The sequence below is a fragment of the Monodon monoceros genome, unplaced genomic scaffold (genome assembly GCF_005190385.1).
Source record: "Monodon monoceros isolate NGI ecotype Baffin Bay Population unplaced genomic scaffold, NGI_Narwhal_1 Super_Scaffold_6, whole genome shotgun sequence".
Classification (NCBI taxonomy): domain Eukaryota; kingdom Metazoa; phylum Chordata; class Mammalia; order Artiodactyla; family Monodontidae; genus Monodon; species Monodon monoceros.
Window position 1 is genome coordinate 96,351,497 of NW_021703783.1, and position 14,633 is coordinate 96,366,129.

Sequence of the window (14,633 nt, forward strand, 5' to 3'; positions counted from 1 at the left end):
ATGCCAGCCTTTGTACATGTCTCCAGCTTCACTGCATCTGGGAAGGTAGGTGGTGATTCTACTTTACAGTTCACAAAACCCTAAGGAGATGCAGCTTGTCGAGGGAACAGAGCCACGCGGGCTCCCTCCAGTGTGACTTGAAGGTACGTATGTGCCCATTGAAGGACTATGCTTCACTGGTTTCTGAAACTGGCTAAAATCTTTTTAGCAAAATTGTTTATTTAAGCTGTAATCACTAAAGTTTACTAAAAACCATGGTATTTCAAACTGAGCAGTCTAATTGTTTTATTAAAGTCAGGTTCCAGGATGAAAGACCCTTAACCCACAAATAGGAAAGAAGTATCTTGTTGATAAGCCTGTTGGCTTACGTGGAGGCCAAGTCAGGAGGGAAGTTAATGTTGCTGTGGGCAAAAGCAAAGACATCTTTTGTTTGATCACCCGCAGAACAAATATTTTTCCTTCCTCATATCAGTTTTCCAGCTGTTCTGTCATTTTAACAATCGAGCACGAAGTACAGCATGTTTACACATCCAACACGTATATATACAGTGAACCGTGTTACTGTCTGGAGTCAGTTACTTTACACTTACCCCTTCTGCCGGTATAAAATTCCCAAAGGTTTTCCCTTCCAGTCAACATTTTTTTCCTAAGCCAGGGCATGACAGTAGTTCCTAAAAGTGCATCTAGGTCAGACTAAAAACGCAAACAGCAGCACAGCCCTCAAGAGTAAGCAGTGAACAGGAATGCAGTTACTGCAGGTGTAGCTTCCAGGGCACAGACTGTCTCCCCACCTCTACTAATCGGGTGACTGTCTTAAAAGGACCTCCTCATTATTAACAACAAGGGGGCTGATCTGGGTGAGAAGGAAGTCGCCTTTTTCACCTACTAAACTGCCTCCTTTCTAGGTACCGTCTGTACGCCTTCCGAAGGACAGGCTACCCTTGGTGACGCCAGTTCAGAGAATCCTGGCTCCGGTGTTTCTGAGAGAGGTGTGCTGTGATGACCTTTACTCTATTTCTAGATTTGTGGAAGTGTCCCTCGCAGACCGCCCCCCTTTCTGTTGTCATTTTCTATAACCTTCTACAGTGTCTTAGGCCTTACTTGTGCCCATCACCCTATGACGTAAGAGTGCACCTGACCACGGAAAGAAAAAGCCCACTGCCTGAGCAGTGCTTCCACCTGCAGGAACCGGAGTAGGAGGCTCTGGCAGAGTCAGCCTGAGGGGCTGTGAGCATTCTCGGTGTCAACCCGATGAACCGGGGCTGGGAGGCAACAGCCAGCCACGGTCCAAAACCACCTTCCAGAAGACCAGTAGCTCATGCGAAGCCTGCCAGAACGTGAACTTGGGACTCCTTTTATTCTAGTCACTTTCCCACTTCCCTCAGGGCCTTTGCAGAGGTTCTCTGGCAAAGGCTTGGGAATTTTATAGTATAACTGACTTCACAGGGGCTGAGAGAGCTGACCCTGAAACAATCTCTGATTTCATTTTGCAAATACAGCATCTGACCAAATTGTAGCTGCTGGCCTCCAGAACCCCTTGCTGACTCCCAGGCCTGCCAAAGCCAGGGTATGAAAGCTCCAAAAGCAGTTTAAGACACCTCTGGGGGGAAATTAAGGTTCAATCAGTAAATTAGCACACTGCTGTAATATCTGTAATCTGAAACACCCACTGGAGAAAAAAATAGGTACAGATTCATCAGAGAAGAAATAAATAATACCCAACATGCAAATCAACTTTCAAAAGAAATGCAAACTCATAAAGCACAGCTAGCAGCCAACCACAAACAACTGCTTAGAAATTATTTCTCTTGTATGTGGAAGATGGTTAATCCAGAAGCTGTTGACAGTGCTTATGGGAACAGCACTGCCAGTTAGATCCTCATATAGTCAATGTATGCCGTCCTGGTGTTTCTGCTAAAATATATTTTGTAGAAATCATTTTAGTTAGGCCTCGAAGTAGTGAAAAATCTCAACAGGTTTTCTTCGCAGGTTTACATATTCTCCCACACAGAACTCGTCTGGAGACCATACAAGATTGCTATTTACACCTAAATCGTCCAACCTTCTAGGAAGTGGGGGACTAAAGACGACACTGGCAGCCACTCAGCAGCGTTGGAGCGTCGCTGTTGGTTTTCATCTACTGAGCTCAGGGCTGGAACCGCAGCCACGAAGATGCCCGCCTGCCCTGGGAAGAGTAGAAAACTAAACACCAACGGCTCCACGCGGCTGGCTGCCTCTGCTTCTGAGGCTCTACCCGCTGTGGACTCTGAACCCAGCCCCAGGCCACTCGGTGTGCAAGTGATTTGGCTTCTGTGCGGTGTCCCGAGGAGTTGTCCAGGGCTGTCTGTTCCCGGGGCTCAGACGAAGGGCTGCAGGATTCCTTCTCCGCTGAGGATCACGTCCGTCAGTGAACAGGAACAAAGGTAAGAAGCCCCGGTGCACCCATCACCCGACTCCCGGGGGGCTGCTAACGCCTCCAGAGGCTACTTCCGCTCCAGCTCCAGGGCCCGATGTCGGCTAGCATCACATCCCTGTCGGAGTCTGTGTCCCATTAGGGCGGTTATCTTTTTGAAGGGAAGTAATTCTGCTGTCTGATACACAGAAGAGAGAAGGCCTGCACAGGAATAATCAATGTACTGGCAAAAGACACTTGGTTTTGTAACTAAATTCCAGCTACGTTGGAAAACTGAACAGAATTATCAGAGTGAAACCTATCACCAAGGCGCATTAAAAAGTTGACAGTTTTATAGGTAAATCTATATTTTCAAGGTAAATCTTTGAAGCATTTTGGCCAGCAATTTAAAACCCCCTCATTATGATAATGTCGAATGTTGTTCAGAAGTCAGTCGTTAGAATGTACCAACTGCATAGGGACTTCCTCTGGAATGTCTTTTAAGAAATAAAGTTTTCACATCATTCTTCAAAAATCTCTACTGACTAGTTTGTCTGTGATTAAAACAGCAAAAATAGGTCCTGGTTCGATTCTAGCTAGATTCTTTGAAAAACAAAATCACATCAGGAACATGCCTGTCTGCCGTTACTGTCATTGACAGAAACCTAACTGATTTCTGATGATTTGTTCACAGTCCTTGAGAAACCCAAACGTTAGCAAGGCTCTGACTCGCCAGAAAACCCACGCTATCTCCAAGTTGACTGGCTTTAGAATATTCTGCCCTTTCTTCTCTTTGACTACTTCTCTGTTACTTAAAAATAATATCCTTTTGAAATAACAAGCCTCAGCTGTTTGCACAGACAACTGAAAGTTCCTTCCATCAGACATCGGAATGGAGACTAAACACTGCCCGAACCTTCGGGTGCTGAAGGAGGTGGAAACAGAGAAGACACGGGTCTGACTCTAAAAAGAAGATAACTTTCTTATTAATGTCCTAAAAAGCTTAGAGGTTACAGGTTTCTTCAAAGGAAAACTGCACTTTAATTCCAATTCCCGTTTAAGAGATGTTCACGCGCTCTGGCTGTCCCCTCCTTATACAAGAGACAGGCATGTTCCCAGAAAACGAAAGATGGCCCTACAGGAAGTAAGATGTGTCAACACCAGGACGCCCTGGGATGTCGGGGCCCCGGTTCTGGCCCCGTCACTTGTCACTCTGTTACTGATGTCATTTGTGACTTTGAGAAAAGCAAAACTCAGAGTAACAGCTTACTGCCTAGTTACCAAGTGCCTCTAAGCATGTTTTAAATTCAGTGTCAGAAGTAGCCTCTGGAGGATTTAAGACTGAGAAAGGTCGATTCCACGGAACTTTCGTGCATCAGTCCTGGGGCAGCACAGTGTCGAGGCTCAGTGTCGACTGGGGCCAGACGCCTGGGTTGGGCTCCTGTTGTCCCAACCTCTCCGTGTGTGGCTGCTCCCTCATCTGTAAGAAGGGGGTGATGACAGCAGCTAAACGTTTAGCACGGTGCCTGCACATGCTAGGTGCTACCTACGTTCACGCGCTTTACCAGTGAGGCGTGATCTCTAAGACCACCGTGGCCCGCATGTCTAAGCTCTGCAAAGCACGTTAACGCGTTCCTTGCAACTGGCCCTCAGTTACCCTTCGAGGCAGGACACGTTTGAGGAGGAGCCGATTTCTGGCTCCAGTGTGGGCGGACCCTTCTCGGGCTCCTCCCCCATGAGAACGGGGAGGGCGGCTGCACTGCGCATGTGCGAAACTACCTCATCCTTCCGCGGCAGATACATTAGGACTGCATTTCTCCCAAGAACTGAGCCAGAGTCTTCAGACCCCAGAAGACCAGGAAGAAAAGGAGCCTGAAGGAAAAGCTGTAATTCAGCTGCCTCGGACACAGACGTGGCTGCAGAGTTGTGGGCTCCCCAGAGAACACTCACCCGGCACCTGGGAACACCGGGCCAGGCTCACGGCTCCCTGAGGCTCTCTCTGCTCCAACACTCTGGGGCGTGACCTGACTCTGCTGCCCTAAGACACAGTTTTGGAACGTGAAGCTGTGAGGGGAGCTGAGATGCAGCCGAGCATGAGCCGGGCACTGTCAGAGAACGCAAGAACGTTTGCCCCGACCCCACCACTCGCCTCCCCGGCCTGGTGACCGGGGTGTGGGGTAGGGTAAGCGTCCCGATGGTCTGCCACCTGACCTGAGCTGAGCTATGCAGGAGGGCTGGCCATCTCGCCCTGACCCGGTCGTGCACCGGAACCCTGGAGACTGCGGTGAGGTAGGTGGTATCAGCCCCATCGACAGGTGGGCAAACTGAGGCAGAATGAAATGCAGTAGCTCGCTTTTAATAACAGCATACAAAATCTGGAGAAGCCCCAAAGTAGTCCCCAGTTCCCGGAGCCCAGCGCAGACCCTTAGAACGCGCAGAATGGAAACGGACGGGAAGACGCGCCCCTCCTCCTCTCCCTCTTCTCCCCCAGAGGATCTCTAACCCTAGTACACCAGGAACCCTTCAAACACTCCTGAGGACGCAAGCAAAACAGAGCAGCAGAGACCCAGCTGACGGCTTATTCCCGTGGGCAGGGGAAACGCTTCTGTTCTCGAGGGGGCTCACGGTTTTCAGAAGAGTGCAATGTGTCACCACAGGTGGAAACCCCTCAAGCTGGAACGGTGCCTGACAAGCCACATGGAAGCCAGTTCCCCTTTGCCTCAGTGACTGGTCTGAGAAATGGGACCAGCACGCCCATTCAAAGGAAATAAGCTCTAAGAAACCAGGGAAGATGAAACACCCTATCGCCTCCCCTGGCCCCAGAGGACGGAGGTTCTGCCTGGAACCTTCCTGGGAGAACGCAGACCCCTCCTCACCCTTTGGCAGGGACCCCCACCCTTCTCCTGTCTGGCTACCAAGCACTCTCTCCTGCCCTCAGAATCCAAAGTCCACAGGCCACGCCAGCTGAGGCGCAGGTGGGGTGGCTGTCTCCAAGCTGGAGGTGTGTGTGTTGGTGATGCTCTTTGGCTGGAAGCAAAGGCCATTCTGGCAGGATGGGGGCCTGTCTGGAACCGGGCACGGGCTGAGGTATTCCCAGCCCAGGGCAAAACCATCAGACAGCCGTGTTCCCCGCTCCCCGTGGAAACCCATCTACAACCAGGAGTAAACGAGGGAGGACAGACGACCGGGACTAACTTGGATGCTGAAGGTCATCGGTACAGTGTCACAAAGTCTGAAGCACTGTTCCTTAAGTGCTGACAGTCCGACACACTGCGTGCCCCCAGCCAGTGGTTTCTGCCTGCCGCCTGTCGGGATGCACACGTCGGGTCCGTAGGGCTGGACTCTCTCTGGATGCTGGCTGCTCCTCTGCTCTCTCTTATGCCTCTTGGCATCTCTGGTCCTCTTTGGGTGCAGAGGGTTCTCCAGAGACGGGCTGAGGGTGCCGGGTGGGTGGGCAGGAGCAGAGCCAGCGGGGAGGAGAACGAGGCACTTCAGTTTGGGCTGGTGTTGGTGGAGCTGGCCCTGGCCCCGGGAGTCGAGTGGTCCCACCTGGCTCCGGCTGCGGCGCTGGGTGGTCCCGGAAGACCCCAGTGACGGTGGACAGGTAGGCACTTGGCAGCACTCCCAGGACTGGGCAGGGCTGGAGGCTCCGCGTGGGCCCCGCACACGGCTAGGTCATCAGGATGGGCTTCTGCCGTACTTCCAGGATGTCTAGGGCGGTGGGGAAGACGCGGGTGGTCACACCCCCAGTGCTCCATTTATGAAGGAAGCACGCCACGTCGTTCACGGGCGTTTTCTCTTCCAACCCTCGGGTAACTGCGGTGCTGTGACCACCCTCCGTGCAGACGGGGAATGAATGGGCTTGGAGCAGCTGCACTGCCTGGCAAGGCCACGGGGAACGGGGAATGGGGCTCACGCGGGGACTCTGGAGCCACTGCCTGGCACCGCCCTGCAGCCCGTCAGTGACAGCTCTGCCTCCCCCTCGACTATAACGGGGTGGGCGCCAGGGCACGGCCCAAGGGGACACCTTCAGGGGCCATGGTTTTCCCAGAAGTCCCACACAAAGTCAAAATTACCTGTTAAAATCCGGTGCAGCGGCAAAGTGACGTAGGTTAAATGTGCATAAAGAAGGAAATTCCCGTCTGTTCTGCTCAGCTTCAGCCAGGACCCGACCAGGGAGCGCCCCGTGCCGGACAGGGACCGAGACCGCAGGTTGGTGGCATTGTGCAGGTCGGCTGGAGGGGAGAAGGCCGGTCAGGCCCAGGCGGCGGGGAGAACACCTCCCATTCCAGGTGGCGCCTCCCTGGCCCAGCTCGACCCTCTGCTGGGCACCCCATCGCCCCGGCCTGCAACACCCAGTGCCCCTTCCTGCCTATCCAGCCCAATCCTACCCCTCAGGGCCCACCCCTCTGAGCCCTCCCTGACACCCCCTTCTCTGTCCTGGAGAGTCTCCTCTGTGGGGTCTGGCCCATCGCCACACTGTGTCACTTCGCTGCTCCCCTCTGGTACTGTCTGTCACTGGGAGGCCATGGGGGTGAGGCTGGGATGACCTGTCACCATCGGCCAATCTACGGGTCGCCCGGGAAGGCAGGCTGGGGGCTACGAGTGCTTTCCTGCTGGTCTGGAAGTAAGCCGAGGTGAGGAAGGCGCTCGCCCAAGCTCACTCAAGAGCAGGCTGAGGCCGGTGCCGGCGTCTCCTGGCCCTGGCCAGGGTCTCGTCCATCAGGCCCTCTGCCTCTGGGTCCTGCCAGTCAGGACCGTTCAACGCCACAGCCCAGCTCCTCCAGATGGCTTCCCGCTGCTCTTCTGACGAACATGGACCCGCCGCCCCGCCGCACGGCTGGCTGACGGCGGGGCCCACGTGCACAGAGACAGCAGCGGGAAGGCGCAGGCCAGCCGGGAGACACTGCACACTGAGTGGCTGAGAACCAGGGCCTCTGCGACATCCGGGCCGAGACGCCCAGCAGGCTGCCAGACAGACAGGCCCGCGGGCTCAGGGAGGGCAGGTGAGCCCTGAGGGGACTGCACGGAACAAGGAGAGACCCTGAGGGATGCCCCCCTCCCACCCGGGGTTCCAGAGCGACCTGAGAAGAAAAGCCAGGGAGGGAGGTGACAGCATGTGCACGCGGACCACGGAGCTCCCCTCACCCGGCAGGCGTTTCCCCCACCCGCTCGGCCGAACAGGCAGACCAGTGATGTCGGGAAGGCTCTGAAACCCTGAAATCAGTGCAGACTGCCAGCTGTGCCTCGCACGCTGAGCGCTGAGAGCGCCGGGCTGGGGGCGCCTCTCGGCGGGCCTCTGTCTGTCTGTCCATGGCTCCGTCCCCGCCCGGGACGGCCGGCCCTCTAACTGTGGATGGGGGAAGGAAGCAGCTCGGGGAGGGGCAGCGTCACCTCCCCCATCATCCTCCCGGAAGAGTTCCTCGCTGTCGTTGGCCGAGTGAGACTTCTTCATCTCCGCCATCCGGCTCCGGGGCACCTTCCTCCTGAGGGACGGGGAGAAGAAGGCGGGCCGGTGGTTGCGCTCGGGCGTTGGGGGAGTGCTGAAGGAGGTCACCTGGGAACAAGGGGCGAGTCACCAGAGCGGCCCACCGACCCGGGGTCCCAGTGCCCACCCACCTCCCGCCTCGGACGACAAGGACACCCTCCCTGCTGGGGCCCAGCGGGTGCTGGCCGCCAGCGCTGCCCCGGGAGGGACCGGGCTGCCCTCCTGCGGGCCTCAAACACCAGTCAGAGGGTCGTCAGAGCCCAAAGCAAGCCTGGCCGCTGACGCGGCTCAAGCACCCGCCACGGCACCGAACCTTCCCAACCTCCCACAACGGGAACCGGCATCAGCCCATCTGACAAAGAAGAAACTAAGGCGGGACAGCGACCCTGACGTGCCCGAGGTCACCCAGCAGGATGGTGGCCACACCGGGTTGCAACCCAGGTCTTCTGCCCCTAAGGCCATGCTCTTCACCCTGATTTCTTCTTTTGGCTACTATGTCCCATCCCCCCTCTCTCCCAGCATCCTTTCATAGATGTGCAGTGGCCAAGCGGTCCATGCGTCCATCTCCTCCTCTCCTCTCTTCCAGCCACACTGCCAGTCACCACCCATTCTCCACACCCACTCAGGGCAGCACTAAGGACAGACAGGCACGTGACAGTGGTCCCTGCCCTCAAGGAGCTCACAGTCTGCTGGGGGCAAGAGACCCAAAAGTTGACAACCACAGACCGAATGTTGTTGTTGAGACAGAAAAACAGAAGCACAGGATACAGGGGAGCACAGAGGCAAAAGGAATCAACAGCCTGGGAAATCAGGAAAGGCTTCCCGGAGGAGATGCCGCTTGAGCTGGGTCTTGAAGGACGAGTAGGAGTTCGCTAGGTGAAGAAGGGGGGGAAGGGCGTTCCAGGCAGAGGGAACGTGGCCCATCTCCTCCCTCCTCCCCATGCAAACAAGAATCTGAGGAACAAGACGAGCTGGGACTGAGACTTCGGGAGCCCCATCAGCCTCCTTGTCACGGCTCCGACATCCACCAGAGTCCCGGCGGCCGCTGGGCTCCAGACGGTCCTCCCACAAGCCAGGGAAGGTTTTTAAAAGATAAAAAACAAACACCAGAAACCACAATACACACAGAGTCTGCATTTGTCATGCGCTGGTTACAAACGACCCCTCTGGAAAAGGGAGGGGACAAGCGACAGTGAGCACAGAGGTGGAGGGGGCCCGTGCAGTCCTGGGAGGTCAGGGCCTGCCACTGACAGCTGCGTGACCCTGGCAAGCCCCTCCCCTTGACCCCAGGCCTCCCTGCTACTATGGGCCAGGGACTTTCCCAGGCACCGTCTCCTTCACCCCCGCAGCCACCCTGAGCGAGAAAGATCATCACCCCCATTTGACAGATGGAAAATCAAGGCCCGGGCAGGTCTAGTAACCGATCTGTGGTCACTCGGCAAACAAGTGGCTGGAACGGGCACCCAGGTTTGTCCAGCCCAAGCCCAGGCCACGTCTTCACAAGGGGTTTCACATACACATTCGTTAGGGCCTCAGTGGGCAATTCAGGACCAAGGAGAAGAATAAGCCTCCTTATCTCGACTGTAAACCGCCTCTATTCCCAAGACAACAGAGGCCCCTGCCTGGAATTCTCACCCATCATCACAAAAAAGAGCACTTATTGTTTCTGTTCTGCTTATAAAACACATTCACTGCAGAAACTCCAAAGCAAAAAAAAGACATACAAAGAAGGAAAACCGCCATCTGACTACCTGGAGATGTGCAAGGTGAACGTAATTTTACAGAATTAGAAGTATTTCACGTATGCGCTCCCCCGTCTAAGGCGCGCCAGCAGTGATGCGTGACTTACACGCTCAGGAGCCATTTTCCCAGGCAGACCAGCCGCCGTCCCCACAGCGGCTGTGACCTGAGGGCCCCATCTGATGTTCAGCGGCTCCTCTGAGCCCCCAGCACCTCGGGAGGCAGGTGTTTTCACCCCGTTTCTGGATAAGCAAACTGAGGCTCAGGAGAAGAGACCTGTCCCAGTTCACGCAAGCAGCAGCACCTGGATTCCAGCCCCCCAGCAGCCCCTCTCCTGGAGGTGCCCCCAGTACCCTGTCTTCGTCCAAGACGCCCAGCTCCGAGCTGTCCCCTCTGAGAAGACCCAACTGGGGCAAAGCAGCCAGCGGGCTGGAGACTTTCCCCTGCCTGAGCCCTGGGGGCCCCTGGAGGCTCTGCAAATAAAGCTGCCACTGACCTCAGCTTCCCACCCCTGGGGAAGGACAGTGGCTAGAAAGAGCAGGGCTCAAAGGCTCAGTGCTGTCACACGAGAGCCATGTGACCTGGGACAGGGCAAGTAAATCAGGCAAGCCTGGGTCCCCAGGCCTGCAGACATGAAAGCTCAGGCCCACCCACGGGCTGCTGGTGGCCTCCCAGCAGTTCAGGTGCACAACACCTTGTAAACAAGTGGCCCGGGCAGAGAGAAGAGCCAGGCGGCCCCAGGGCCTCTGCACTCTCCAGCTGATGCTGCTGGGGCAGGAGGGGAGGCTGGCTCCTCCTCACCCCTGGCTCACCCTCCGGGAAGGCCGGTCACGTGCCCACACTCGCCCAGCAGGTCCACTGAGGCAGGCGCCAGGACCCTGGAGACGGAGCCCCGCCGCAGCGGCAGCTCAGGGCCCAGGCGCTAACCTGCTGTGCGACCCTGGGCAAGTCACTTGCCCTCTCTGAACCTCGGCCTCCTCCCCAGAAGGCTGGGGATGATGACACCTACCTCACCGGGGGCTGTAAGGATCAGGGAGATGGTGGGAAGCAGATCTGAGGGACGGGAGGCCCCTCCCCGAGCTGCGCAGCCCTTACCCGCTCGTGCATGGGCGAAGCCGGGCTGGAGTCCTCTTCGGTCCCGCAGGGGGACGTGTCACCAGTGGACACACGGCTGACCGCCATCTCGGCGTGGCCCTTGCCCTGTGGCCCCTTCATGCGCACAAACTCCATGTTGTTGTACTTGTAGAAGCCAAAGGACATCTTCTGTGCCATGCGGGCAGCCACACTCACCTGCGGACGGGTGGGAGAGGGCCTGAGTCAGGCAGGTAGGGATGCCCGCTCCCTGGGGGCACGAGCAGCCCCTGAGGACTGCCAGCCCACCTCCAGGGGGACCGAGCCCTGGCTGACCTGGGCTCGCCCACGAGGCAGGGCAGTGCCGGGGCGCTAGGGATCCCTGGCTGATGCCCCTCTCAGCCCGATGACCATGCCCCACGCAGGGCCAGCACAGGCCGGGAAGAGAGCCCCAGCCCAGTGGGACCTGAGACCACCTCCCCTGTCCCTTCCTCCCAGGCTCCAGAGAGAGGACGTCCTCGGGACAGTGCTCAGCTGCAGGAGAGCGGCCCGTCTACCTGGACTCCTCTCCCCTCAGTTCAGTCTAGCAGGGGCTAATCCCAGGAGGGTCTTCCCTCGGGGGCCGGAGTAGGCCCGAGTGGGCCGAGACGTGCTGTAGAGAGCACAACACAACCGCCTAAGGGGGCTCCGGGGGGCTGCGGGCGCTCCGAGGAGGGGCAGGTACAGCTCCAAGCCGGGCGAGGGCAGAAGGGGACCTGGGGGGCGCCCGCCCCTGGGCCCTGCACCCGCCCTGCACTCACGCGGTTGTCGTACACCTTCTTGAGCGCCTCGTAGCGGATAGAGCCCTGAAAGATGACCCCTTGGAATGTGTTGGATTTGTCACTGGCCACCAGCTCCACACAGACCATCTCTCCTTCGCCCACGGTCATGTCGCTGAACACCTGGGGTGGGGCACGAGGCAGAGACGGGTTCATCGCCTGCCAGCTGCCACCACCCAGCCGCAGCCCGGCTCCCGGCCCAGCACCCTCTCACTGGCCCAGGGCGGACTGCTCAGGAACTCCAACTTTGCAGGTGGGAACACTGAGCCACAGATGTCAGGGTATTTGCTCAAGGCCCCCCGCGGCTCCACCAAGACCAGCACAGGAAGGCGGACAGGCTACCGCGGGGTGGGGGCAGCGTCCAGTGACTCTGGGACCGGAAGAGGACGCACCCGCCCTGGCCACCGGAAGGACACTGCCCCCATCACTCTTCCTCATGCCAGGGAGTTAAACGGTCCACGGGGACCGTCTGGCCCGCTTTCTAGGATCTCCTCCACCCCGGCTGTGGGCGCTCGGCCCACCCGCCCCGAGCTTCACGGTTCGCGTGCAGGCACCAGCTCAGGCGCCCGACGGATGGACCGCCCGACCGCCAGGGTGGCCTGCGGGGGACTCCGCACCCCGCCCCTGCTCGAGTCACCGCTCCCGGGGGCCAGCGTACAGGCCGAGCTCTGAGGTCACACAGACCGAGGTTCAAATCTCAGCTCTGCCACGGACGAGCCATGCGAGCCTGAGATGCCTCAACACACCAATCCAATCGAGAAGAGCCCTGAAACACAGGCCCCTTCTTCCTGAGTCCTCCCAGGGCCCCGACCCACTCCGGTGGGTCCCGGCACCGCTGCCAGGGCCTTGACAGGGGAGAGTGGCTGGACAGGAGCTGGCAGGGTCGCAAGTGGGATGCAGCTGGGTTCCGGGCACCCCACATTTCCCAGTCGAGTCACCTGCCTTGGACCCCAGTTTTCCCAACCTTAAAATAGAAGCTTGGTCCACATGACTTCTAGAGCCCCAGCCATCTTGGACATCCTAGGATCCCAAGGTGTGGAGGCCCGGATTCAGAGTTTAAGGGCCATAACAATGATTCCTCCCACCTGGGAAGCACTCTCTGTAGGTGTTTACGGTGCATTTTCCCATTATTCATGAGCTCTTTGATCTTTCGACTCTGATGCCCATTTTACAGATGAGAAAACTGAGGCTCTGAGTCAGGTGAACTCACTTGCCCCGAGTCAAACAGCAGGAAGAGCGCGACCCCAGCCCAGCGCCCACCGCCTTTCTGAAGGCGTGTGGGGCCTGAGGGAAAAGCGTCTCGTATTCCCTCGTATTCCCTGATGAGGGGGAACTAGAGGGAGACAAAGCCCACCTCCTCGAAGCTGTCGATCATGAAGAAGATGTTGGGGTAGCTGATCTTGGATTCTTCCCCTTTGCTGTCCATGGGATGTTTACTGGGGGATGCAAACACTTGCTGAAAGAAAGGAGATGCGAAGGACTGAGTGTGGCCCCGGCCCTGCACCCAGACCAGGAGCCACTCAGTGGGGTGGAGTGTGCTGCCCAAGGCACAGGTCACCGCGGTCACACTGCCCAGAGCCAGGCCACGCTCAAGGTTGCCACTTGGGAAGAAGCCGTCTGGGATGACTGGTTTAGCGCTCCTGAGCAGGACATAGGCCCCCGGGGGCTGAATGGACTTCTGGAGCCGGACGCTCACTTTGGGGCAGGGAAGGCAGCAGGAGGACTTGCCTCCCAAGTAAACATGGGGCGGCCAGAGGGCTCACCTGGGATTTCTTCTTATGGACGTGGATGTCCCCGCCATCAGCTCGTGTGCACACAGCACATGTCACCACGTAGTCCAGCTGGAAGAGAGCGCAGGACAGGGGTGTGGAGGGGTCTGCTGTCCCTCGGGGCCTTCTGACAGCTCCCCTCCTGGAGCCCTGCCCCACGGCTCCCCTGTACCTTCTGCAGGATGAGGTTCAAGCAGACGCTCTCCTCCCAGTCGATGTCAGGGTCTCCGAGGCCCGGCAGCTTCTTGGAGTCCCGCCGGTACACCTCCACCTCCACCTCGGGCTCGGCCTCAGCCAGCTGCGAGGCCCAGGGCAGAAGTGAGTCCCAGCCCCACGGGGCCGTCTTCTCCCTCACCACTGCACCCGCCAGGTGCTAACACGGACGTGGACTCCAACCTTACTGCTGGGCTCTCTAGCTACGCGACCCAGAGTTCACCGAGAACTCAGCCTCCAAGGTTGTCCCTCAGGCCCTGCAGTGGGTGGGGGGGTCCCAGCAGCCTGTGCCGCCCACGCTGCTCTCCTCACCTCGCCTACAGGCGGCCCGTCCACCCATCCACCCTCCACCACTGGCCTAGCGCCGGCAGCCCTGGGGTTGCTATGGTGACCGGGTACGCTAGGCTGCAGGGCGAGGAGGGGGCCGGAGGCAGCCTGGGCTTGCCGCAGAGAACCCGCAGCGCGCAGGTGCTGCAGTAGGGCCCGCAGCACGCCTGCCAGGGGCTTGCCTTTCTGTTCTTTTGAGCAGTGCGGGCAGAGAAGCTGCCTGGGAGCGGCTGTGTGGTCTCCTCACTCCCCCTCCCTGCCCACCTCGCACCCCCAGGCCTGCGGGATCTCGCCACATCGCTGCCCGCCGGCTGCCTTCCAAACACTACCGGCAGATGTGACATGGCCCAGCCCGGCAGGGCGCCGTCGTATGTGCGCCTGACACGCCCCTCCCACTCTGCGTGTGCCGGTCCCTCCACACGAATGTCCTCAGTCCACTGCCGTCCCCTCTCTCTGTCCTACAACATTCCGGCCAGGTGTCACCTCCTCCTCTTTGTGGGTCCCCAGACACCCGCACTCTTCCCACCATCACAGCACCGACGGCTCCACGTGCCACTGGCCACGCTGTCTGTCCATCCCAACAGACTGCGGGCTCCCCGAGGACCGGGCCAAGTCTGAGTCATTTTGTGCTCCCAGTGCTGGGAGAGAGGCATCTGTACAGAGCTCAAGGCAGGTGTTCGATGGAACATTCCAGCACGTGAACAGCTAGACTGCCACACACTCCCATGGACTCAGGCTCCCCCCCGACCTCAACAGCCCCCAACCTTCAGGAGAGCTCGCACGTGGCCCCGGGCCTCCTGCTTCAAACTCCTCAG

At 58.2% G+C, this 14,633-nt stretch overlaps 1 protein-coding gene across 8 annotated transcripts in view; it reads right to left on the reverse strand.

Annotated features, from left to right (window-relative positions):
- Positions 1-274: 274 nt before the first annotated feature.
- The window catches only part of KIAA0930 (KIAA0930 ortholog), a 45,760-nt gene continuing 31,401 nt past the window's right edge, over positions 275-14,633 (reverse strand). For 5 of the 8 annotated variants that reach the window (XR_003791117.1, XR_003791116.1, XR_003791112.1 and 2 more), the window contains exons 3-9: positions 13,451-13,576; positions 13,273-13,350; positions 12,864-12,965; positions 11,492-11,632; positions 10,716-10,910; positions 6,469-7,949; positions 275-6,103 (exon numbers count right to left, since the gene is read on the reverse strand). Coding sequence is in view for 1 of the 8 variants with exons in the window: in XM_029205416.1 (XP_029061249.1) it covers positions 6,063-6,103; positions 6,469-6,627; positions 7,787-7,949; positions 10,716-10,910; positions 11,492-11,632; positions 12,864-12,965; positions 13,273-13,350; positions 13,451-13,576 (1,005 nt within the window). In the remaining 7 variants the exon portion in view is untranslated. The remainder of the gene's footprint in view (positions 6,104-6,468; positions 7,950-10,715; positions 10,911-11,491; positions 11,633-12,863; positions 12,966-13,272; positions 13,351-13,450; positions 13,577-14,633) is intronic. The other 3 variants (XR_003791118.1, XR_003791113.1, XM_029205416.1) reach the window with 3 other exon arrangements.